General features: G+C 44.8%; 2 protein-coding genes across 6 annotated transcripts in view; both read right to left on the bottom strand.

The window, feature by feature from the left end:
* LOC135905792 (neuropeptide CCHamide-1 receptor-like) overlaps positions 1–26,264 on the bottom strand; it is a 361,484-nt gene that overhangs the window by 100,798 nt on the left and 234,422 nt on the right. The window lies entirely within an intron of this gene.
* On the bottom strand, positions 15,887–18,448 carry LOC135910427 (uncharacterized). The gene has a single exon (XM_065442461.1). The coding sequence runs from the start codon at positions 18,407–18,409 to the stop codon at positions 17,219–17,221; it is 1,191 nt and encodes a 396-aa protein (XP_065298533.1). The 5' UTR covers positions 18,410–18,448; the 3' UTR covers positions 15,887–17,218.

Genomic DNA, 26,264 nt, shown 5'->3' with positions numbered 1-26,264 from the left:
GAAGCGAACTGAACAGAAGTGCCCCCCAAGCGGAAGCGTGAGAAATGTGATCGTATATTTTGTAGACTGCCTCGTGACTTCCTGCAATGTGCCTTCTTTACGCCATGATAACTCCACTCCTTGAGTTCATGTATTTTTAGTTTCCTCACCTATTTGCCAGTTCTCAAAAAACGCATCTGGATCGCGTGAGCAGCAGCCATTCTGCATCTCCTTGTCTCAAAAATGTTCGTTTGCAGGCTTCCCTGCTGAACCCTAAGGGCAGATATCGTAGCATGTGCGCAAGTGTCTGAGCAGGCACTTCACAACGATAGTCGTGTGTACTCTTTTTGAAGTGTAATGATTCTGCTACTGCCACGTGCTTTAGAACATCCTAGAGGAAATTATTTTTTGTAAACATATTCCAGGGCTATTTACTATTATTCGTGGCTACGACTACCACACTGCATTGGCAGCTTCGTCTGTAGCATGAATACAGCAGACGAATCACCTTCCGCTGGTAACAATGGCACAAAAAGCCTTAAATTTACTTTTAAACCGCGTTTGAACAATGTTTCTGTGTATTACAGATTAGGTCCTTCAATTTTACTACAGTACAATCGCATTGTTTGTGTAACACTGAATGTTGTGTGTCAAATGCCACGCGTGCTTTTTTTTTTATGAAGAGAGAAGAACATCTCTGTTATTAGGAATTCCTTCGTATCCTTCTATTTCTTCAGCAATAATTTATTAGCTTCTTTCCCGAAGTGTGGCATTCGTCGTTTCTTCCTCGCTGGATATATTTGTCGATGCATAAAGACACTTGTGCCTCAGAGTATGCGCTGGCAGCTGCCTTGCCGAACAGACAGCTTGGATCACTGGATCTCTGCTCGAATAGGCCCTGACCTATTCGGCACTAAGGCTGTTCTCTGGCTTAGAGGTCAACATCGGCACTCCGTATATGCTACTGGGTATGTGCCACTCGGTATTGGTCCATTCCTGACCAATATCCCAAAACGGATGGGCCATTGGGACACAAAGGGCGATGAAAGCATGAATGTACTGTGATATATGTCTGCCATCTTTGGCATTACTGGTCTGTGGTCCTGCCTGCAGAGAGACGCTGACAAAGCTTTATCGTGACTTGTAGATAGCAGATGATACAGTTTCTTACAACATGAAAAACTTGCACGATTAGCTGTCTTTTTTTTTTTTCATGTGTACTGTACCTATTGTGTCGGTATAGCAACGTTTCTGTTTCGGGGCTGCGGTACAAGTTCGCATTTTTTTTTTTGCTCCATATTTCGTGTAGTGTCCGCGCACGAGTTCTGGTAACGTTTGTCGTGAATCTGCGCCGTTAACGTGTGGCCTACACATCTCGCCTCGTTTAAGCTGATATTTTACGAAACTATGCCTAATTTGAGCGAATTTATACTCCTGCTACATATATGTGTATGAGATGAAAAGGCCACGATGTCAACCTGATAAATGGATGTGATGTCTTAGTCGCACGCACTTCCTGTTCTTCGTGCACTGCCACTCTGCTGAATAAGCGTGAAGAGTCCCACACGCACACAAACGTATCTATTATATATATATATATATATATATATATATATATATATATATATATATATATATATATATATATATATATATATATATATATATATATATATATATATATATATTCGCTGGGAATTGTTTGTAGTGTGTGGCATAGTCGGCCAATCAGTGGCCTACATTCCCAAGGTCACTTGTTTCAATACATAGCAGACAGAAATGCATGTTTGGCTCCAATGACCACAATGAATGAACAATGAACAATGTCAATGAACAGCATTTATTCCTACAAGAAACGAAGCTACGAAATTGAAATAACGAATTATTAGCACTATATTGAATTAACAGTGGCCCGTTTTCTTGTTACTACCTGCAACTGAAAACTCCCTCTAAAGTATCGAAAAACACTACAGTTGTTTTTTGTAGTAGGTTTAGAGCGTTCAAAGGAAAATTTGCAGGTATCGAATTCAGCGTATAAATAATTATAAGCTATGTTTTGTATGTTTAGGCTGCACGGCACTGGCACTGCGAGAGACCGCCAATGAAAACACACACACAAAGAAAGTTATGCAAAAAAAGAACCGAGTCGAGCGAATCGCAACGCCAGCGTGCCGTCTCGCGAAAAGAAGTTTGGGCATTTCGCTCAAAGTTGTGTGCGCTAGAACGAAGCAGGTGGTCGGTACGTCCTATGCAATATTGCCTTTATGTATTGCAACATCGATGAAATATGAAGGTGCTGACCGTTCACTTACAAAGCGCCGCAGTGTGTGTTATCTCGAACCTTCAATCAGCATTCTATGCTACATACCTAATATGCACAACGTCAAAAGAATTCACTTGGCGGGCACCAAAGCCCTTCAGGGACCTACGCAAATTCAATACCCGCGCTATTCACAATGTATTTTATTTATTTTACTTATTTACTAAATTCGTGCAACGCCGTGATGCCCTTACTGCAGTGGGGGGAGGCGGGATTTAAATCTTCAGAACCATGGCCGACTTTCCAGATCAATATCGTGCACGTGGATGGTAATACAAACTTGAAACTAAATAAGGTTTCCGCCATTGTGGCCGTTTCCAACTGTCCGCTACCTAAACGATCTATGAATCCCATACCTTGGTACCCTATTCCATTTCTTGGCTTGCCAGTTATTGCGAAAACGCGGTCGGTCATGATTTCTGAATGGAACCAAGCTCATTGATCGTTTTTGATGCAGTGCTGTATGAAGCAGTACTGTGCGTCTGAATGGCATATAAAACGTTCTTGGTTGGGCTCAGCGCGTTTGGCAAATCGAAGGGTTCTTTGCTTACCCTCCTGAGTTTTGCGTGGCTCCCGGTTTTGCGCGACTGCGGCAGCGGTCTACTGGCTGCAGTCTGCGGCTGGGATGGTCAGTATTTCGGCACATATTATATATATATATATATATATATATATATATATATATATATATATATATATATATATATATATATATATATATATATATATATATATATATATATATATACGAAGATTACAGCAGCACCAGATGCTGGTACGGGAGAACGGGCTTATATAACTTCTTTTTGCTGACACGTAAAGTAGTGCTAGTAAGAGCGCCTGTGTTCTGCGCAATAAAAAAAAATACTACGTAAAACATCCACGAGTAATATCGGCTCAAGGATATCTCTGAAGCAGACCAAGGTCTTAGTTGAATAACTTACAATATTGGAATATTTTTGCTATTTATATGATTTTCTTTAATTCGGCCATTTTGGTATGTGCCATCGGGAGTTTGCGCACTTTCGGTCCGTCCTCTAGAATTCGCCTATGCCGCTGTGGCACAGGAGGTACGGAATGCTGAAATGTAGCAATATATGTGTCGTAATTCGCTGTGCGTACATCAGCCATCTTTTTTTTTTTCACGGCAAGCATCACGTATGGCCTGGAAGCGTTGCGTAGGCGTCTCACACTGTGCATCCACCTTATTCGTCGTTTGCATTTCGGCATATTGCCTGTGGTAGCACCCTGCATATGATGAAAGAAACGCAAGTATAGTTATCCCCGTTAGTTGTATAGGTCTGAGTGTGTCAAGTTTCCGTGGATTGAATCCCCAAACTGACGCAGTAGATTGAGCGGCTTTCTAGAACGCAAAGACAATTTACCAATAAATAGGCTAATGAAAACTGCAGTCAGGGTATAGTACCGTCTTGTCTTCTTATTGATAGATACATCGGTGGCTTCTGTAGAATGAAAGGCTTAGTAACTGTGAGAACGGAGCATTTCCAAACGGATGACATTAAGGTGACAGGATGGTGATTTTGGGGGCAGGATGGTGTTATCAGCGCAAGATTACACTTACTTTTGTTAATGTTTAATTTCAATCGCAATGTCTTACACCAACTACAAATTGCGTTAAAGTCAGATTGAAGATTAGTCACGTTAACGGCGTTGACCTATTTCACATCAGAATATGCAATTTGTCCGGAAACAGCGGTTACGAATTTAGGCGCGCTATCAACAGCCAGGAGACAACGTTCACATGATAGAAAATACATTTCTAGCACAAAAATGAGTAAGCAAAAAAAATGAAGTCTACGAAGAAATACTTCAAAGAATTATTCTATAAACATGCGCTGAATTCCTGTTCTCGTTACTCATGCACAACAAACCAACTCCCCAACTATAGTGTATCAGTACACAACAGGCTAAAGAAACAAAACTGTCTAACGAACACGACATGGTGCTTGTCAGTCCGACGAGTCACAAAACATGGCCGCTGAAACTATGATGTGACGCGGGTGTCCGCCTCCTTCGCTGTCTCTTGGCGGGGCTGGTTCCCGCAGTGGCGGCAATGCATTCGTGACCAGCGTGACACAGAACGAGGTCTCAGTCGCTGGTGCTGCTGGTCGCTGACGTGGTCAAGCGGTTGCCTCCATGACAGTGTACGGTGGCAGGTCACGGCTTCAAGAGGTTGAACCGAGGCCGTGGAGCCCTGTTATGGCGCCATAGGCGGGACTCAGGAGCTGAAGCTGTCGCCAGTCAACTCTCAGACCTCTCCGGTCCGGGCTCCCCGATGACTCCCGATCACATCACCAGAGCACAGCTGGCGAAGCGTCTGCAACAGTCTTGTCTCCTCTCGTCTTCCAAACACTAGCGCATACCCACTATGGGGGATCTGGCAAAGAAACAGGCGGTTTCCAGTATGTCTAGAATTAAAACTAAATTTGAATATTAGAGTGAGGGAGTAAAGAAATGCAATATAAGATTTCAAAAAAATATGTTAGGAATATTGAAATAAAATGATTTAACATAAAGAAAGGAAATTAGAGAAATAATTGATAAATTTCATGATTCAGCAAAGGTACTCTTTTTGTCTCTCTAATAAAATTGTAAACTGCGAGGAAAGCATTACTGGACCACGGTGACTGGATCCCCGTGACGTCGTCCCAAAAGAAAGTATGCTTGACGAGGTTAGCGATATCCCGAGTTTTCGAAGTGACATGTTTAAGAGTTTTCTCTAGAAAATCGGTGGCATGAGAGATGTTCAATAGGTTCTTGTGCATTGCCAAAAGAACATGTAGGGGACATAACGAGGCCAGGCCTGTGTAAGCAAAAATTTAGAGGTGGCATCCATGCCCAGGTCAGCATTGCCAGCTCATTTGTTTCCTACTTTTTCTACTTTTCTTAACTTTCCTCGTGCTTCATATGCCTTCTATTTAGGTCACTTCATTTTTTGTCTTCTTTTCTCGTTTACATTTATAGTCCTTCATTATGCCCGCCGCGTCCTCATTTTCTGCACACTAAACACACGCCGCTCGATTTTCACTCACGGCACAAGTGTGTATGAGATGACAAATATTTCGGTTATTCATCATTGCACACACACACACAAAAGGAAGTAATGCGCTGAGCACGGCGCTTTGATGTAGGCTTGAAAGGACGGCACTCGCTGGGGGTTTGGGGTCATGTCACGGGGTGAAGGTTCAATAAAGGCAATTTCTAACGCAACAAATTATGGCATATCCTTCTTGAAGCCTACGAAGCACATAAAATAAAGAAAAAATATATCTTGATTTAATGCACACGTTTGAATCTATGAGAAGCGAAGTTTTAGTGAAGCGACAAATCAAACTATTTAGAGCTGATGGCAATCAGCGCAACTGTATTTGCTTTCATTCTACATTCAACTTTTAACCTCGTGCAACGTATATATTTATGCACTGCAATAGTCAGATCGATGTAATGCAATTTTTATGCTTATCAGCTATGCCACTCCCGAGCTGTGCCACAATGCAAACACCAGATCAGGGGATTTCCTAGCGTGAGACGTCTACGCAACAATCTCGGGAGGACAAATCCGATGTATGATGTTTGTCGATAGAAGAATGGCGATGACAGGTGCATGCAAAGAGAAGCACGGCACTGATATAGCTATTATTAGTGACTCTGAACCTCCTATGTAACAGCCGTACCCATTTTGTAGTACACGACAGGAATCGGCTAACACACAGTGGCCCAAACTGAATGGCTCAATCACAAGCGAAGCAAATCAATGAATGCCTTGCATATAACGGGGAGGGGGAGGGGGCCACCATGCGATAAAAGGAACGTGTGCTTTAGCGTATGCGCTTTAGCCTGGGAGCCGACATTATATGGTCAGGTAAGTTGTAGGAATTTACTTTTTTTTTAATGCGTAAGTATTACTATGTGGACTCACTGACTGACGTGTAACGCTGAGAATCTGAGTGCCTCAACCACCGCGCTAAACAACCACGATTGCACAAGGCGAATATATCTGAACCATGTGAATAGGTTCTACCACGTTGTTTGTGTTGTCGCACAGCACAGACAGATAAACAGTCAATAAGTTAATAAGGACGGGCAGGAATGATGAGGGGTTATATGGGTGTGATCGCGGTTGATAAGGAGTTGACACGAATGCATAAGGCGCTAAAGAGCCACAAGGGCTTATAATTGTTGTAGCGACCTCATAAGGTTGATAAAGACCGATAAGGGTTGATAAGGGTGGAATAAGTCCGATAAAGTTAATAATAAGCGATAAGGGTTGTTAAGTGCTGGATCATGTCCGATAATGTTGATAAGGAGAGATAAGGGTTGATAAGAGTCAGAGGAATCCCTATCAGGTTGGTAATAGCCAATGAGGGTCGATGAGGGTTAGTAATAGCTACATCAAGTCCGATCAGGTTGATAACAACTGATAAGGGCTGAAATAGGTTTGTACTAGTCTGATCCAGAGCCAAAAAATATTACAAGCACAATAAAGTAGGCATTTAAAGAACCTTCTACTGCTTCGTCAATCGCGGTAAACAACATACGGCACGGCGTATGCGTTGAGATGAGCAAGTGGCACAATGCTTACGCATACTTGGGCAACACCAGTGGAGTTTCTGCATATTTTCGTTATATGCACGGAACAGAGGTTCGCTTCCCGTCACTACAGTGATATAATATATATATATATATATATATATATATATATATATATAGTCATATAATGAGAAGCCAACAAACACTGACACCAAGTTGTTGGCTTCTCATTATATGACTAATAAAATATCGGGTCCCTCGGTTTCCCCCCTTTCTTCTCGTTTATATATATATATATATATATATATATATATATATATATATATATATATATATATATATATATATATGTATATATATATATATATATATATATATATATATATATATATATATATATATATATATATATATATAGAGCGAGAGAGAGAGAGAGAGAGAGGATGAGAGAGGGAGAGAGAGAGAGAGACGGGGATCATTCCGCACCTGCGGCAAGTTGTTTTTACATCCACTTTCACATGCATTAATTTATCATCTCTTTATTTCAATTATTAAGTACAATAATTTCCCCTGTCTTTGTTTGTTGCCCTCTTATGATATGATTACTAAACATGTGGCCCCTCGGTTAGCTCTCTTCCTTCTCGTTCATTACATAACGGGTGTCTTAAATCCGGCTAAATTGAGGTCTTGAGGCAGCATGTGTGCGTTAATTGACCAGTTTCCTTCACCCATAAAGATCACGTATTCGTGACGCCTGCAGCAGAAAGGATGTACCACATCCGCCGCCAAGGTTTGTGAATGGTGGCCCTGGGTTACTCCCAGGGTTAGTTTAAGTAGTAAAACATACGTACCCCAGAACGCGGATGGGAAAAAGGCGCCGCGGTATCTCAATTGGTAGAGCATCGCACGTGTAATACGAAGACGTGGGTTCGTTCACCACCTGCGGCAAGTTTTTTCATCTGCTTCCATTGACATTAATTTGTCATTGCTTCCATTCAATTACTAAGTATAAGTAATTTCCCCTGTGTTGTCCTTGGTGTCTGTTAGTGGCTGCACATATATATATATATAAATATATGTATATATATATATATATATATATATATATATATATATATATATATATATATATATATATATATATATGTATATATATATATATATATATATATATATATATATATATATATATATATATATATAGCCAGATTTTAAAATTATGCAAATGCCACGTAGCTAAAGAGAACAAAGGTAATGTTGTTTGCCGTAGCTTGGAGATACTGCAACAATTTTTTTTTCATTCCGCATATTTAGATATTTAGTCTTAATTATTGATTATTCAACTTCTCAAATATTGTAATCAGATGAAAAGTGTCAATGAGGCAATTTCAGAGCGACATGAAAAACTCCTGATACAGCTTTCTGTTGCTCAATACATGTTACAATATGTGCTTTTCCGAGCGTGAAAGGAGCCAGCAAATGCAGCCAATATTGCCGCGCGACTGGCCGCTGATGAATTTTGCGCGTATTCGCTGGGTTATTTCACGCTCGGAAGTTCAGAAACACATGCGCCGAGATACTGACCAACGCCGCCACAGAGAGCAGCAGCAGCCACGCCACACTCATGAAGGTACACATAGAAATCTTTGTTTTAAAACACTCAGTTAAAGAAAATGCCACGAACAATCGTGCGTATTTACTGCTTGAACAATGTAAAAAAATAAAAATAGTTGAGTTTCATATCTTGCTAAAGCCGCGCTGTTAACGTCAGAAAAGATGAGTTGCATTTAAAATTATTAAAGAGATTTCAAAACCAGATATAAGGAAGAATCTATGCTAAACGTTAAAGAATCCATTGGACTGGTAATTGATTGCGTTGTGTTCCTTACCCGATTCGCGCTAGTTGAATCCAGGCAGACAGCTGGGCTAGTTGGTGTGTCATCATTATTCAAAAGACTAGCGCAAAATAGCAGGGACAAAGACAGAGTAGACGACAGGACGAGCGCTCGTCCTGTCATCTTCTCTGTCTTTGTCCCTCCTATTTTGCGCTAGTCTTTTGAATAACAGTTGAATCTCTTCTCTACCTTTCAGTCGTGAGGGACACAAGTAAATTCTGAAAAAAATATTTTTTAGGTTCATGAAGGGATATCAACTTCTGCATATAAATGTTTTAAAAAATTGACTCGCAGACGCGGGATGGAGATACTTTTAGTTTTTTGCATGGTTAAATATTCTGTGGCACTTCATTCAACAATAATTGCAGACGTTCTAACGTATTCGTATTATTGCGCAGTTCGTTGTAACGCAATAGAAACGACTGAAAAATGCGTAAAGTTCCGACGCATAAATTAAACGCTCTAGCAGAGTATTCCTAATGCTTGATTGGCCAAAGATATAATAGGCAGGCACAAAAGCGGTATGAGATATCCAAGCATGCAGGCATTCTCAGATGGCAAAGCAGTCAAAGAACCAGAATTATATCTCAAAGTTGGACCCTTGGAGCGAGCAACATTTCTGATAGGTCGACGTTTTTATAGAGATGTCTACTTTCCTTATTTCTGGAGAGTCGCCTTCCCTAAACGGCTCATGTACGTGCCTCCAACGTATCTGATACACAAACGACAGCGCCATTCGCGAGCGTCTTGTACCTGGATAGCATGGAACAAACCTCGACATACGTCTAGGAAACTTAGTCACGTACCTAAGGGCACAAATGGCTCTTGCGTAATTCAGGCTTGAGTGAACGCCGAAATAGCCCGTCGCTGCGTGTAGAGCACTGACAGGGACCGAACGGAGGTGACGTGAAAGTTAGCAAGTAAGAAGCGGCGGCCACGCCATTCGGCAGAGAATGCACCTATTGCGTATACCTCGGCTCGACAGCTGGGCGCCCTTGCGTGCAGGAACTGTGCCTCGACTGTCCGGACCAGGCAGGCTGCTGTTACTCGGGCCTCCGATAATTGACCAGATCGGTGAGAGCCGCGAGTAGGACGTGGTCCGTTGCGACGAGGCTCCGCGTAATTCGATCAGGCATTCCGCGGATTGCGAAGAGGGGACAATGCCAGCTGTCGCGCGCTGCACGTGGACACGGGGAGGCCGAGAACCTCGCAGAAAGAGACACAAATGATGGGTGCCTTGCCTTCGACGACGGGCACTGTCAGGTCCGAGCCCGAACTATACTCGCCCTACTCTTGACACTCCGCAATCCACAAAAGTCTCCTACGAAACCTACTTGAGAGAACTCTGGCACCTTGATTGTCTAGCCATAATGGTTGTGTGGATCTATCAACATGGCTTTGATTTTCAGTAGTTCTTGTGGTTTTTTTTACTGCCGTTTGGCTGTCTTTGTCGGCCTCAAGCTCCCAGCAGCCCCATTTTTCTAAATGCAGGCGACATTGACATTTTATAGGCATCTATACCGAAATATTTCGTTTAGTGTAGTCAATTTTCCAAGTCACAAATCCATTTGAAGACGGAAGGATAAAGGTTTGGCAAATCCGTGTGGATGCTGGCTCAACTGCCACAATTTAGGCTCCCCTGGACAACAGCGCCAGAGTTCCCTCTAGTAATTCTGTAGGCAGCTCGATGCCGCAAACACCGAAGAAGACACCTTAACTGAAAAATGTTGCATTCCATTAGTCGCAACAACAAGATAAAGCAAATCGGCCGAATTATTAGAAAACTGAATATATGGCAAAAATTCCGACAGAGCTCATTTCACGATGGATGTCGACCTTAATGCGATCAGCATTGAAGTGATTGTACCGGCACGCCTTATTGCCACCGCCAAGACACGTCATGTATTAGGCGTGTATTATCGCTCGCAGTTTCTTCCGGAAACGCTACACCATCTAGCGGCTACGCCTGGAAGTCCAGGCGTGGTCCTTGGCCGAATATAGTATATCCAAACGATATTGTCAGAATATTTACCACGACGGTACTTTAACGCCTGTCACTGAAGATATTTTAAAGGATTCTTTTTTTTTACATTAAAGAGGGGTACATACCCAATGCACATGTGCCATACCGTGTGATCAAACGTAATTATAATGCTGTTTATTTGCTTTTAAATGTGGACAATAGGTCATTAAGACTGTTTTCCGAAAAAGTGCTCCTCCGAAAGAAAGCCAGCTGAACTCGAGGAATTGAGCTGCGCGCCACAGATCTTTCGCATGACGTGCACAGCCTGAAATAAATGAACAAAACGAATGAACAAATCAATCAATCAATTAATTAACTAATGTCTTTATTTCACAGGCTTAAAACCCAGCAGGGCCTGCGGAGGTGGTAGGTGACAGACGCATCTACTCGCGGTAGAGTTCCATCACCTCCATGGCCCAGCGCGGGACGTCGTCCTGCAGGTCAGGGTCGGAGCTGCGTAGGACAGCCCCCGCAGCTCCACACTATTAAGGCGGGTGGAGGGAGGTGGTCGAGCAAGTATGTGGTTATAGTTAACATAAGGAGCTAGGCAACAATAACAGCTGGGATCGAGAAATCGATCTGGCTATAGTTTGTTCAAGTGTGACGGACTAGTGATGGTCTGCGTCTGTTGTTCCCTCGATAGGATTTCCAATTCCCTCGAGTAGGAACGAATGAGAGGGGGTAAAGTGCGTCGAGATGACTTGTAGTGGTGGCAGATGTCGTGGTATGTAATGAGCCTATCACGCGAGGCGCTGGCTTGAGCCTGCACTTGTGTTGTCTGTGTCCAGTTCGTGAAACCTCGGCACAGGCATGGGCGGCTTCATTGCCTGGCAATCGCATATGCACAGGACCTTAAGCGAGTGTGAATTCTGATTAACTGCGGATTTGCCTGCGATGATTCCAGCCAGTCTGCCGATAGATATACTTGCACATGGCTGATTTAGAATCGCTGATCACAGTGGTGGCTGAGGGAATAGTGACAGCCAGTGCTATGGCTGCCGCCTATGCCTGCTCTTAGACGGGGGTGCATATCGAGGCTGCAGCCAAGAGCTGGCCTTGTGGAGTTACTGCCGTCAGAGCAAACCTACGGGGGTGTGAGGGGTATTCTTCGGCATCTACGTATAGTGTGCCGGGTAGTTTATAGTAGTGGCGGTGCAGCGCTCGCACCCGAGCCACTCTCCGCATATGGTTATAGTGTGGGTGCATGTTACGGAGAAGCGGTGGTACATACAATTTGACTCGGAGCTCCTTCAAATGAGGCAGTTTGCTTGTAAGTTGAAAGGGAAGGTTAATGTCAAGGCGGCCAAGTATGCATCTTCCTGTAGTGGATTTTGCGAGTCGGTAATACTGTTCATTGAGGTGAGTTTCAATTAACTCTGACACCGTGTTATGTGTTCCGGTGGTAAGAAATCGTTCGGTGGGTGTTCTAAAGGGTAGACCGAGGGCGAATTTATGAACTTTGTGAATAAGTGTATTGGTCGCCTGCTCATCCCGTTTAGTGAGAGTGAGGTAGGGCACAGTGTATGTTTTTTGAAGGATAACGAAGGCTTCAACGAGTTGGAGAAGTTCTCAGCGGATTGTCTGAGCCTATGAATTGTAGTTGTGCTTTGCCTGTTCTTCGGTATGGTGAGACCTAAGATCCATATATTGTGAACCATAGGAATAGGAGTGCTATCTTAGGTGATATGGATTGGAGTCATATGTTTTAGACTGAGATACCAATGACATGGACATTCCAGGCACGTTCACGTGGACAGTGCTACCACCTCACCTCCGGGTTGTCGTGCTTGTGACGGCTGATGCACGGCCCCCACGGGGAGAATGACCAACTCCGTGGGTACTCGTCTGGGTATTGTCAAATTCTGCCATGCTGTCGAATTTAGTAATGGTGACACGTTGAGGCAATCAGAAAAGCTCAGCGCAGCGTCTAATTGACTCAACAAGCCGCCAATGCCGAATTCGACGAGAGGCCCAATTTGACAATGCCCAGAATACCACCTTGATTTACACACACAAACACACACACACACACACACACACACTGTGTGTGTGTGTATTGCCCAGAATACCACCTTGAGTCACACACACTGTGTGTGCGTGCATGTGTGTGTGTGTGTGTGTTTGTGTGTGTTTTTGTGTGTGTGTTCTCGACTAATTGTGTTGCCGCTTGCAGCGACAGTAGCATGTTATCATTTTGTCGTTCGCTGTAGAACAGCCCTTGGAGAGAACGAAATTAAACGCGGGATCCCAACCAAGCGCCCTGTCACTTGACACACAGAGCCAAGAAAGAAATAATCAAGTGCGACTGGAAGCCGCCCAAAAGCAGACGTATACTGTAAATGACAAGCAGCGCAGAAAATTGATTTCTTTTCCCCCGCGATTCCTCATCTCCACGTGCTTCCTTCGCCCGCAGTCTTGCGCGTGTAACTTCTGTCCAGCAACGCACAACAACGCGAGCGCGCAGAGTGCAAGCCGCTGCTTCGGCAATTCAGTTTTCGCAGAAATATTGCTCGCTCGGGGCTCCACCCCTATTGCAAAAACCAGCGCCCAGTGCGCCTGATTATGGGCCCAGTGCAGCGCGCTGGACGCTGGGACGCTGGGAAGGCGCTGGGAAGGCGCGGCGTACTGGGAGGCACTGGCTCCTCGTGCGAAAAGCAGCTCTAGCGCGATAAATATGCGGTGCCTGGACACCGTATATATTTTTTTGAATACAGAAAGCAAGGAAGAGCGCTTTAGTGCAATAAAAAAAAGAAAAAAAAACGTAAAAAATAAAATTGCTCCGACAAGGATTCGAACGACTGACCTACAGATCCCAAGCCCGCCACTTTACCACTACGCCACGCCATCTTTTTTTTTTTTTCTTTATTGCCTTTTCACAAACGCAAACAAAAAGATCAATTACACGACATGTACATATTCTAAAAACACCAGCCACAGCTCGGCCAGTGTAAGGTGTTTAGAAGGGCTTCACAGAAGCCAATTGGTCTAGTACAGGAAGCCATTCCGGGGGTTCACATAGTGCTCTGAACAAGTCGCGTGTGTATATAATGCTCTCAACAAAATAGTGTCTTGCTGAGTGAGCCTGTATATGACAATGTCTGATGTCCATTCTCGTCTTCCATACGCTGTGCATGCAAAGCAGCATTAGCATATCACTCGGCGCTTCCCCTGTTTCTGCACGTGGAAGAAACCGGATTCCAAAAGGGCTTATCGGCAATTCTTTTTTAAGTGTTCTTTGTAGGACGTCCCACAGAAATACGGCGTCATGGCAGTCAATAAAAATATGCTCAATTGATTCTGGCTTATTACAGATTAAGCAGTTTACCGACCAAGGTACAGAAAGACCTTTGCTTTGTAACCATGGCTTTACAGGGAGAGTGTCAGTATGTAATTGAAAAAAGAACGTTTTAGCAGAGGGTCTCACTGGCATTTTTTTTAACGCGCTTTAGCACATCGCGCTCAGGACCTAGCCTGTAGGCAGCTCGGTAAACCGGTAATGGTAAAAATACATCGAGAATATCAGAATACAAACGCTTTTTCGTGACATCACACAAGTATTCATATGAGAACCTTGCCTTGAGCAGGCGTACAGAAGTAACCACTTCACGCAAATAAGGACTGAGCGGTCCAGCTCCAAAAGAAACAGATGACACGACAAAGTCAGATAGATAATCCTGCAATCGTGCTTGGATCACAGTTCTCAAAAACACATCAGTTTGGTCCCGCACAAAGAAGAATCTGCTTACTAGCTGCTTGAAAAACAGGTGTGAGAGCCCTAGCCCACCATTTTTCACCTTGTGAAACAAATTGCACCGGCTTGTGCGCTCCCATTGCGATCCCCAAATAAAGGTCGCAAACACTCGGTGGATTTTTTGAACCGAAGTTCTTGTCATGGCCATCACTTGCAACACGTAGAACACTTTTGCAATTAAAAACATATTACAAACGGAAGCTCTTGCGAACATTGAGAAGTTATGGCCACCCCATTTATCGGTAGCATTTTTGACGCGTTTATTTTCCTCAGACCAATATTCATCAGCATTGAGGTAGTTATTTAGCGGGACACCGAGGTAATTTCCGGGGGAGACGGTCCAATTCATATTACAGTACACCTCGGGGGTGCTCTGCCAGTTGCCATGCCAAAATCCAAGGCATTTCGGCCAACTGATCACGCTACCAGTTGCTGTGCAGAACGCCTTAGCAACACTGACAACTTCCTGCACGCTTCTAGCATCAGTGCAAAACACGGCTATGTCGTCCGCGTACGCTAAGACCTTAACTTCACTGCTGAAAAAAGTGAAGCCTCGAATACATGGTGTTGCAAGCAAACGTAAACAAAACGGCTCCAAGTATATCGCAAAAAGTAGTGGGGACAACGCACATCCTTGTTTCACACTCGACCGCACAGGAATTGACATACTTAATTCTTTGTTGATCACTAATTTGGCTGTGCAATCATGATACACCATTTTAACGCCTTCAGTAATTACAGATCCAACATTTACGTGCTCCAGCAATAAAAACAGAACTTCATGTACAACTTTGTCGAACGCTTTATGTAAATCTAGCTGAATCATAGCTACGCGGTCATGCATTGCGTCACAACATTCCAGAATACTTCTTGCTATGTGTATGTTTGTAAAAATTGTTCTACCTTTAATGCCACAGGTTTGATGCGGGCCAACGAGGGACTTAATAACGTTTTGGAGCCTTCTAGCTAACACTTTCATGTATATTTTATAATCTGTATTGGTCAAACTAATGGGACGGTAGGACTCAACTGAAAGTAATTTTGCAGGATCGTCAGTTTTGGGGATCATTACTACGTGCGCTGTCCTGAACGAGAGAGGCGCTTGCTTTTTTCCATAGCATTCAGCGATCACTCGGTGTAAAGCCACTGCCATTTCTGCCTTAAAAAATTTGTATACGGCTGCGCCCAGTCCATCTGGCCCAGGTGACTTGCCATTACCCAAGTCATCGATTGCCGCTTCAATTTCGGCCACGGTAATTTCAGATTCCAGTGATTCTCTAACCGTGTCCTCTAATCTTGGCATAAGAGTTAGAAAGTGGGCTTTGAAGTACTCGGGGTCATAAATTCTTTCTCCAAGAAGTTCGGTATAAAAATCAACAAATGCACGTTTTATTTCTTCGCTTTCTCGTGTAATTTTGTTGTAATAGCGAATTTCATTTATCTCCTTATTTGCAGCATGCTTCTTTTCTTCACTTAGCACACGCTTATTGGGCGTTTCGCCCAGCCACAACTTTTCAGTGCGCGCCCTTATCATTGCGCCGCGGTACTTATCTTCGTCGATCAACTCGAGTTTCGCTTTCACCTCTCGTATTTCTTTTTTAAACGCTCCAGGCACTTCATGTTCTACCCCTAACATGTACACCAGTTCACTGTGTAACTGTTCCTCTTGTTGCCTTTCCTTGTGACGCAATACGCATGCTCTATCGATGGCAGCAATTTTAAAGTCGCATTTAAACTGCTCCCACACTGATATGAAACAGTTGGTTTCCGTATGCAGGGCATTTGAAAGATACTCCTTGGCTCTCGTGACAAACAATTCATCTTGCAGCAGTTTTTCATTGAACTTCCACAGGAACCAATTAAACTTGACACTCTTTCGTTTTTCGCCAATCGTAATCGAGACCAAACTATGATCGCTAAAACTGAGATATTGTGTTTCATAAGAGGAACACAGTGGTACAAACTTCGCCGGTACGTATATTCTATCAAGCCTCGCATGGGAATCACCTTGAAAGTGCGTATACCGTGCTTGGCCATCTCGCGTCATTGCATAACCAATGTCCTCAAGCTCTCTCTCATTTACTATCGCGTTCAACAGCTCAGCGCTTCTATCGCGTACTTTGAGGCTCGTCGTTTTATCTTCAGCTGTACAGACGCAGTTGAAATCCCCAAGAAGCACAACATGTCGTTCTGTTTTCAAAAATCCTTCAGCATACTTAAAAAAAATTTCGCGTTCATGAATTTTGTTCGGTGCGTAGATGCAGACAGCGCGCCACAGTAGACCAGCAAAAATAAAATCACATGCTACAAGTCTCCCACTTTCGCAGGTGGACACTTTTTCCACAACCGATATGCTATTGCGAATAAAAATGACGCAGCCTCCTGACCGTCCAACAGCATGGCACACACATACACTGTATCTAGATCGAAAAACTTGAACCATCTGTTCTGTTTGCTCCTCACTCTCAATTTTTGTTTCTTGCACAGCCAGAAGGTCAACGTCATTCTCTAAAAGCATGCGACTAATCTGGCACTGCCGCCTGCGCGAACACATTCCTCGCACATTCAATGTCGCAACGCGTAGGCTAGATTTAAAGTTAGACGCCATCTCATGGGGTTGCTTGGCCAAGCGTCCTACTCACATCGAAGCTGTGGGGTTCTTGTAGTCATCGTTGAAGGCTACTGGAACGGGTCCTCCGCTAGGGCGGAGGCGTTTTAGGGGCCACCCTACTGCCAGGCGGCACGTTCGGCTGCGGTTTGCGCATAGACCGCCGCGTAGTCGATGCCTTCGTTGGAGGTTCGCCGGTGCCCGACGCAGTAGTTATTCCTGCATTGCCAGTGTCTTCGTGAGCACGCTTTGCAGCGATGCTTCCGGTCGTAATCATTTCGACGTCCGTTGCTTCCTGGCCGACTTCTTGCGGCAGTGACGAGGACGCGCTTGCTGCGTTCACGCCTGCGTCGCATGTCGCAGTCTCTGGCTTCGTTTCCGGGGCTGCAGCCAAGGGCTCACCCCCCAGGGTCGCTTCCTGGACAGCTCCTGGGGAGGGTTCAAGGGGCTTTGCAGGAGTCTTCGCCACGTCGTTGTCCTCCCTGCTAGCTTCTTCGGCATCTGCGGCGTCCATCATGTGTTCGGATACTAGGTCCCTTTGGAGTGGGCCTGTAACGCTGGCATAAGAGCGCACACATTGGGAATCATCGTGGCCGAAGCGACGACAGACCCCACATCGTGGAACGCGGCACTCTCGCCGGATGTGTCCGATGCCACGGCATCGGAGGCAGAGCGGCGCTCTGCCAGGAACGAAGACGAGCGCCATATCCTCAGCAACACGCAGTTGGTGTGGTAGGTCGTCCACAGTGAGGCCCACATTTAATTTCAGCGTCACCGAGCGGGTGGTTGATCCTTTGTCAATGCAGCCCTTGACCTTCCACTTGTCTCTGCTAATTTCCGTCACTTTTCCAAACGGCGCCAAAGCCACTCGCACGTCTTCGTCCGGTACGCCATGAAGCAGCCAGTATAGCTTCAGTCGGACACCTCGGTCACGCGGGTCGATGACCATGCAGCGGTGGTCTTTAACGTTGAACGCTTCAGCTTCTAATATCTTCCTCTTGCCTTCCTCGTCCTTAAACGTCACTGCCCACAGGTGATTCATTTGGTATGCCCCGAGGGCCACCACTTCCGGCAGCAACGAAAGACGTGCAAGGCTATCTCGGACATGCTCCACTCGATATGGCCTGGCTTTCACATCGGCATGCAAAAAAACGGTGTTTAAAACAGAAGCACCTGTGGGCAGATGAGGCAGAACAACCTGGTAGTCTTCAGCCGGCTTTTCAGTACACCTGATACCACGGCCCACACGGGCCGCTGAAACCGCCCCTACAAGGGAGCACATGATAGCACGTCCTTCCACTTCGGTAGCCAAGACGCGTCTGACTACGCCACGCCATCACACCGACATTCGCGGATAATTTGCCGTGTCAAAGCCGAGAAACTGTTTCGCAGAGCTACGTCTCGTACAGCCATGGTTGATGCGCTATCGCCCAGCTACTAGAACTCACGCCTGTACCAGAAATAAAAAGTGGCTGTCCGTATTCAGCAGTGTGCTTGGAAGTGCCACGCCATCGATTTTCACTTGCGATTGCTATTTTAACTACCCGCACCGAGATCGCTCCCCACCGAAGCTTAGGCCTAGCGTACCCGCCGAGCCCGTCCTCTCGGAGCGTCTAGGCGCAGGAATCAAGAAATCTAACAAGGATAAATCACTCTATATGTCAGCTTTCGCATCGATGTTCTTAAATAAACATTTTTTTCATGTCTACAGTGCCAGCATAAGAAGCGATGACCGCAGATGTGACGAGTCATAAACACAGGTATGTGTGCTATCGCCGAAGGCTCCCAGCACTAGCCCGCGCTTCTCTGACGAAGATCTATGACTAGCCAGGCGTCTTGACTGAAAGGCATCACTGCACTAAGGAAACGGTGCGTATCCTTTGCGTGAAGAACCATAAATGGCTATCGAAATCGGCAGTAACAGGCCATACACCATCCCGGGTCGGCGGTTCATTTAGGACTTTTTTTCGAAGGTAAAACAGCAATCGCAAGTGAAAATCGATGGTGTTGCACTTCCAAGCATACTGTTGAATACGGACAGCAACTTTTTCTTTCTGGTACAGGCGTGAGTTTTAGTTGCTGGGCGATAGCGCATCAACCATGCCTGTACGAGACGTAGCTCTGCGAAGCAAACTGCTTCTCGGCTTTGACATGGGAAATTATCCGAAAATTTCCGTCTGATGGCGTGGTGTAATGGTAAGGTGACGGGCTGGGGGTCTGTAGGTCGGTCGTTCGAATCCTTGTAGGAGCAATTTTTATTTTTTACGTTTTCTTTTCTTTTTTTATCGCACTAAAGCGCTCTTCCTTGCTTTCTGTATTCAAAAAAATATATACGGTGTCCAGGCACCGCATATTTAACGCGCTAGAGCTGTTTTTCGCACGCGTAGCCAGTGCCTCCCAGTACGCAGCGCCTTCCCAGCGCCCCAGCGTCCAGCGCGCTGCACTGGGCCCATAATCCGGCGCACTGGGTCCCAGTGGCGCTGGTTTTTGCAATAGGGACGTGCTTGCGTTACCTCTCCCAGGGACGCTGCTCCGCGCGACACCTTGCCTTCTTCGCGCATCGTTCGTCCAGGTGCGCACTATGGCGGCAGAACCTTCTTTTTTTTTTTTCATTCTTCGAAAAGCGACACAGCGCAGATCACAGCGCAGATCACAGCGGCCACGTATTGGCCAGATATCCGACTTAAGAACTTTGCGCGCGATTTCTTTTGGTTTTTTTTCTTTCTTTTTTTACCAAAGTCCCCGTCACGTGGCTATGGTGCTGCGCTGCGGAACCAGAGGTCGCGGTTGCGATACCGGATGCAGCGGCAACAAACAAGGGCGCTACTGTAGTTCCATTGAATCCCCCGAATTGAAAAAAAAACTTCGCATGCCTCTAAATTTATATCGTTGGTTTTGGCACACAAAGCCTCATAACTTTATTTTTTTTTCTTCGTCGAAGTGGCGTGCTTGGTTCCGGTGTTGTAGAGTTATTGCTGTTATGAGCTCTCGACTCTCTCTGATATGCCCGCAATCATTTTCGTCATCAGCGTCATCAGCGATATACATCCTACACTGTAAGCAAAAATTAGCCGAGATGGGAGTTTTATCGGCTTATCAGCCCCAATAACTCCCATGCCCCAAGTATTTACTCCGTCATAGCGGAGTAAAGACGGCATATGTCTTCATTATACTCCGATAGGTTAGGAACGGAGTATAAAAACGACATGACACGATTATACTCCGCACGGAGTTTCAGGTCACGTGGTTGGAAACTCCCCACGGAGTTAATAGCGACGTGCGTGCGTGTGTCAGCGCGCGTCCGTGTGAAGCTTGTGAAGCTCCAGTGCCTTCGCTGGTTATTTCATGTGATCATTTGCCGAGAGAACGTATCATCAGTGCACCGAGTAGCTGCAACGACCGATTAGTGTTTTGTGTGAACGTGTCAAGGTTATTTGCACTCGCTGCTCAAACGCGCTGGACGTCTTCCCTGGATTGTACGCTTGAAAATCCGCGATAATATTTTCGGTGTCCGAGAAAACGCCAATGCGACAAGATGTCGTGCGCCTGTGCAAGGCACGTTTTGGCTGTGTACAGCCGCTCAATCTACGAGATCGCGCCGTTTGTACATTGAACGCAAAACAATTCGTGGTATACAACTGTCGGTAGCAGTTCACAAACTTGAGCAAATTGCAGCAGAAAGTGCGACTTCTCCGTCACAGCGACGATTACTAATCGAAACAGACGACGAAATGTATCACGCTGCCTCCTCGTTGCGTCGTCTGCAGCCGTCGCTGCCGCTTCCCTGGCAATCCTATTGCAAAATCCAGTACCGAGTGTCCAATACAACGCCGGATTATGGGCCCGTGTCGCGCGCTGCATGCTGGGGCGCTAGTCAGACACGGCGTACTGGTGCGAAAAAGGGCTATAGCGCGTTAAATACGCGGTTCCCGGAAACTTGTATAGATTTTTATATTACAAAAAGCAATAAAAAACGTACTAGTGAAAAAAAAAAAAGAGTTTAGGCTAGGAATCGAACTATCGACGTTCAGATCCCAAGCGCGGTGCTTTACCACTACGCCATGTCTGCAGTTCGCAGCTCGTGAATAATTTACTATATTTTACTTTGGCAGAGGGAGGTCTCATACAGATAGCAAATAGTAATCACGCCAAATAGTAAACTCACGCCTGTACCAGAGAAATAAAGTTGCTGTTCCTATTGAGTAGTATGCTTGGAAGTGTCACACCATCGATTTTCACTTGCGATAGGTACTTTAACTACGAAAAAAGTCCTAAATTAACCGCCGACCCGGAAAGCTGTATGGGCTGTTACCACTGATTTCGATAGCTGTTTCTTGTTCTTCAGGCATGGGATATGCAACGTTTTCTAAGTTCAGTGATGCGATTCAATTGACACGTCCGTTTAGTCATATATCTTCGTTAGAGAAGCGCAGGCTAGTGCTGGCAGCCTTCGGCGACAGCACGTATGCTTGTGTTTATGACGCGTCACATAGGCGCGTATCGCTTCTTGTACTGGCACCGGAGACACGAAAGAAAAAAAAAAAAGTTTATTTAAGAACACCGATGCGAAAGTTGAAATATGGAGTGATTTATCCTTGTTTAGACTTGTTGATTCGTGAGCCCAGACGCGCCGATAGCGTGCAGACCGACTCGGCGGATACGCCTGAGCTTCGGTGGGGACCGATCTCGGCGCGGGTAGCTGGCGAAAGCTAAAATGCGTGTATTTGAGCTCCAGAACCTTCTCTTAGTACAATAGGGAAAGTGGAAGCGCGCGAATCGCCTCAACTTCGTTGTCGGTGCGATAATATCAATCAGCGGTAGGCTTCGAACTCGGGGTCCGTTCGAGCGCGTCTGAACAACTTCTGGATTTCATGTCCACTCCACAACACTGCGACAACGGCGACAAATCCCAGTCATATGTTACGCGCAAACTACTAAAAAACGCGGCGTCCTCTGCGTCTGCGTGATTTCGTTCAAGAATTTAGCTATCTGCCCAGTCAAAAGGGAAAATGCAAAAAACGAGAGTGATCTTCCGTGCGAAATGTGCATGTATAAACAGGGCAGCTTACGCACCTTTGCACCAAGCTGCGACACGAAATAGAGTGTTATGACACTAAGATATAACGTTATTTAGGACAAGAGACTAGTATTAAGCGATCAAATTGTATAAAGCATTTAATATTCAGCAGCGATCGTCCTCGCGCACTGGAACCAGCGCGGCACAAACACACCCAGCGCAGTTTCCAGTGCGAACCAGCGAACTGCAGCGAGAACCAGCGCCTGTACAGCACAAACCAGTGCGCCCGAGAGTCATGGCAGTGGAACCAGCGTCTCGTCCAGTGGGACCCAGCGTTCTCACTGGTGTCCCAGTCAGCCCCAGCGAGCGCCAGCGTGCCCATGTGCGATCCAGCGTCAAAAAACGTGCTGGCTTCACACTGGAAGGCACTGGAAGCAACAGACTTGAGCAGCGGCGCTCTCCCTCGCGTTCGGGAAACACCTGCTTTGCGCGCGATCCGCCTTGCAACGCGTCGGAGTGGTTTCCGCGGCGATTCGTGTGGTATATAGGAACAAGCCCCTGCAAACACGACCAGAATACTTCGCAGCCAAGAAGCTGCAAACAAACGTCTATGCTCAGCACTCCTTCGTTTTACACAAAACGATCTTACTAAACGCGAGTGTCGATGTTATGTCGACGCGATGTTATCAACGCGGGTGTCGCCGCAGCGGAGTGCCGTCTAGGCTCCCCTTGCAGCCGCTGATATCGCGGGGAGCCACTAGGCTTAGAACGTCTCTACAATTTTGTTGACATGGTTGGCAGCGATGAGCAAACACATACACAAGCCACGCAAACCACCGCGACTCACGATCGCTGTGCTGCCCGCCTATATACGAGTCAACTTGTATCGCGGATCTTGAGTTGTGACTAAATTAATTAATGTCGTGCCTCAGGGACGGGCTGGCCACTTTTAAAACGCCGGGCCCTTTGGAGCTGGCTACTTATATAGGTCGAGGTGGTCTTTAAGCACAGTTGCAGAACCAATGAACCAATAAAAATTGCTGTCAGCCGACATTGTCTGGCCATGACATAAATAAACTGCCAACATATTTAAGCAGAACACGCATAATCACATAACTGTAACCAGAGATGATGAATAGTGTAACCTAGTGTCTCATGTTACCAAAGTTATATGTGCTATGCTGAATGAAATCTCTATAAGCTTACGCCAAGACAAACTGCCCTAATCTAACTAAACATAGAAAATTAAGGCTAAGCTTTAATAACATCAGCTTTACACATGTGACAGGTGGGTCAGTACATATCGATTCACCCTAGCTTATGGAACATGCTAACCTACCGAAACTCCTTCAAAGTGTAAGCTGCTATACCATATCTAATACCTGTCACACTGGACATTTTAATGTCATTGGATGCAAATTACTTCAGTGCAATAAATGCCATTCGACCTGTGGTGGTGGTACACAACAAAAATTGATGTCATTCAGTCATGATATCAATAGCAATCATTGCGAAAAAAGTTGATGAGAGAACAAGAGCAAGGTATATGCAGAATGTCTATGTAGAAAGTCAATTTATTTTAACATAAATATGGCGTGTCACTTCACCAGAATAACACGCATATAAAACTTCCAATTCCAGAATTTCTAGCCTCTACAAGCAAAAACAAGGCTTGACCAGCTTAGTAGCCATAGCCAATAAATTGAAGACAAACAATACGACTGACATGGCAGTGCTGGATGACGCTCGGTTGCAGTAGCCGAAGCAGTTAGTTGATGTGTGCTTTGCATTGTGAACAAAGCAATCAGAGGAAGAGGCGAGACTGTCAAATAGATCCATACAGGCGCCCGACTGCTTGCAGTATGACCGACTAGTAAAGCGACAGCTGCCAGATGCCACTGAGGTGGAGAGTGAAAAACATTTTGTGAAAGCCTGCCGTACAGCTTTTTTTCTAGTAAAAATAGCAGATGCCTTAAATAACACAAAATTAATTACCTCTTTACATCACTGCTTCTGAAATTATGAATGCTCAATGTCATTTTAGTCATTCACCACGAGTGCAAAGCCGACTGATTTTTTTCAGATTCATTTGATTGCAGAAGTAATTCGATTCTAATGGCAATAAATATTGCTGCGTAACAACCGAATAATGTCATTCAATGCTAATGCCATTCGATTCAAATGACAATAAAATTTCCAGTGTGACAGGAGTATAACACAACCACTTGTGAGCCACTGGCCATGTTACCACTATCCATTCATCTTTAGAATGCTGATTAATTATGTTTCAGAATGATTTCATTAAATATGCTAGTCCTATTCCCAAGCCTGTGTGAATCAGTCACTTGTGAAGAAACTTTCAATTTTTCTGTGGAGTATAGATTAGGTTGCTGCATCAGCTCAGATAGGGTACCAGAAATTGTTTCTACCCGTCGAATGACGAAACACAAGTCTACAGTTACCTTCATTGCCTTTACATTGCACTTATTGTGCAAAGTATAAATGGTATTGCAGCTTTCGAAAAACTGATTCAAAATCAGCTATTTATTTTGCATCCGTATTTTGCTCATGGTGCACATCTTTCTACAGAAATTGCTATATCAATGTCAGCAGTAGAAGCAAAACTAAGGTAGATCATTCTTGTCGCAGATTTTTAGAAAACATTTGAATATGAAGTATATTGCAAGCAATAAGTGCAGGCTGAAATTATTTATTTGCTTCGTGATTTACAAACAACAGGCGATGGAGGAATCAGATTTTGTGTATTCATATAAATACTTTGTACGTACAAAGTAACTAAGCACGACACAACATATAATACTCCTGAATTCATGTCGAAAGATTGTAACGCATACTGTTGAGTAATATCTCATGGTGTCTTTTTAACTCTAGAAGTGAACAATGCACCCATAAAATTTTTGTAGTTGGAACAAATGATATGAAGAAATCATATATACTACTTCAGATGAGTAGACAATTACATTTGCCTTTAAGATATAGTGCACAGCCCTCAGCACTGAGAACATGCTAGAGATATTGACACATCATAGCAAGATTCACATACTGTAACAAGTTTAGATATTTTGCTTTACAGCTCGATGTCCAGAGCTGGATTGCTATTATCTTGTAAAATTACCACTCACGCCAATTTTCAAGGCATAGAAAGCCGGATTATTTCAGCCCCATTACAGATATTTCTTTTTTTTTTATTATCAAGCAAGAACGTCTGTAAAAGGCCACTCATTGAAGAAAGCAAACAAAACACAAAATTACACAATCACAATGCAAGGTCATGCAAACGCCTCGTGGGTACTATCGCAGATGCAGGTAAATCACAAAGATAACGAGGAAACGGTACGTAATCGCGTTTATTCGCTGGAATGCACTGCAGCCACTTGGCTGCAAAAACATCGTACACCACCGCACATTTCTAGCACACACTACGTAGGACACATGTACGCTGCAGAGATGTGTGTTTTTTTCTGAGGAATGTTCGTGAGTCACACGATAAACACAGAAGGCACGGGCGACAGGCGCGCACCCCGCGCACATTTAACACACCGGCACGAAAGCAAATGCGGACGACACCGGTGTAATGCGCTTCACGAGTGATGAACCCTGGTAGATTTGATGCTTTCCAACTGAAACAGTTAGAACACACACGGAAACATCGCACGCTGCACAAGCGTACATCTGATACCGTGTCAACAATTCCTGAGGCTACAGTTGATGTTGACGACAGCAGAAAGTTATTTAAAACGAAGTGACAACGCACGTAGCACGGGCAGGAACTCGTAACGTCATGAAAAAACTTCAATACAGCTGACTTGCAATGCGGATCTCGGAGGCCATACTTTTGCTGGCTGCATACGGCAGAAGTTGTTCAAAATCGAAAATACGCCATAAAATTTTTTTTCTACAGTGAATGAAGTATAGCGTGCAATATAGACGCTTCAATGTTTTTTTTGTCTCGCAACTATACGTAGTTGGGTGCAATACGGCACACAATGAGTGCGTACTGGTTAATATTAAGGCATCACGGGGGCCACACGACCGCACAGGTCACAAATGACGCTCGCCCCATGCGATCGGTTGGTGGCGCAACCCACCACCCTGTTTC

This window comes from Dermacentor albipictus, chromosome 5 (genome assembly GCF_038994185.2).
Source record: "Dermacentor albipictus isolate Rhodes 1998 colony chromosome 5, USDA_Dalb.pri_finalv2, whole genome shotgun sequence".
Taxonomy (NCBI): Eukaryota; Metazoa; Arthropoda; class Arachnida; order Ixodida; family Ixodidae; genus Dermacentor; species Dermacentor albipictus.
Note: the sequence above shows the minus strand (reverse complement) of the source record. Positions and strands in the feature narration are given on the sequence as shown.

Bases quoted from the DNA above. Each gene is read 5' to 3' on its own strand.
- LOC135910427 (XM_065442461.1), bottom strand. From the start codon at position 18,409: ATGTGCTCCCTTGTAGGGGCGGTTTCAGCGGCCCGTGTGGGCCGTGGT.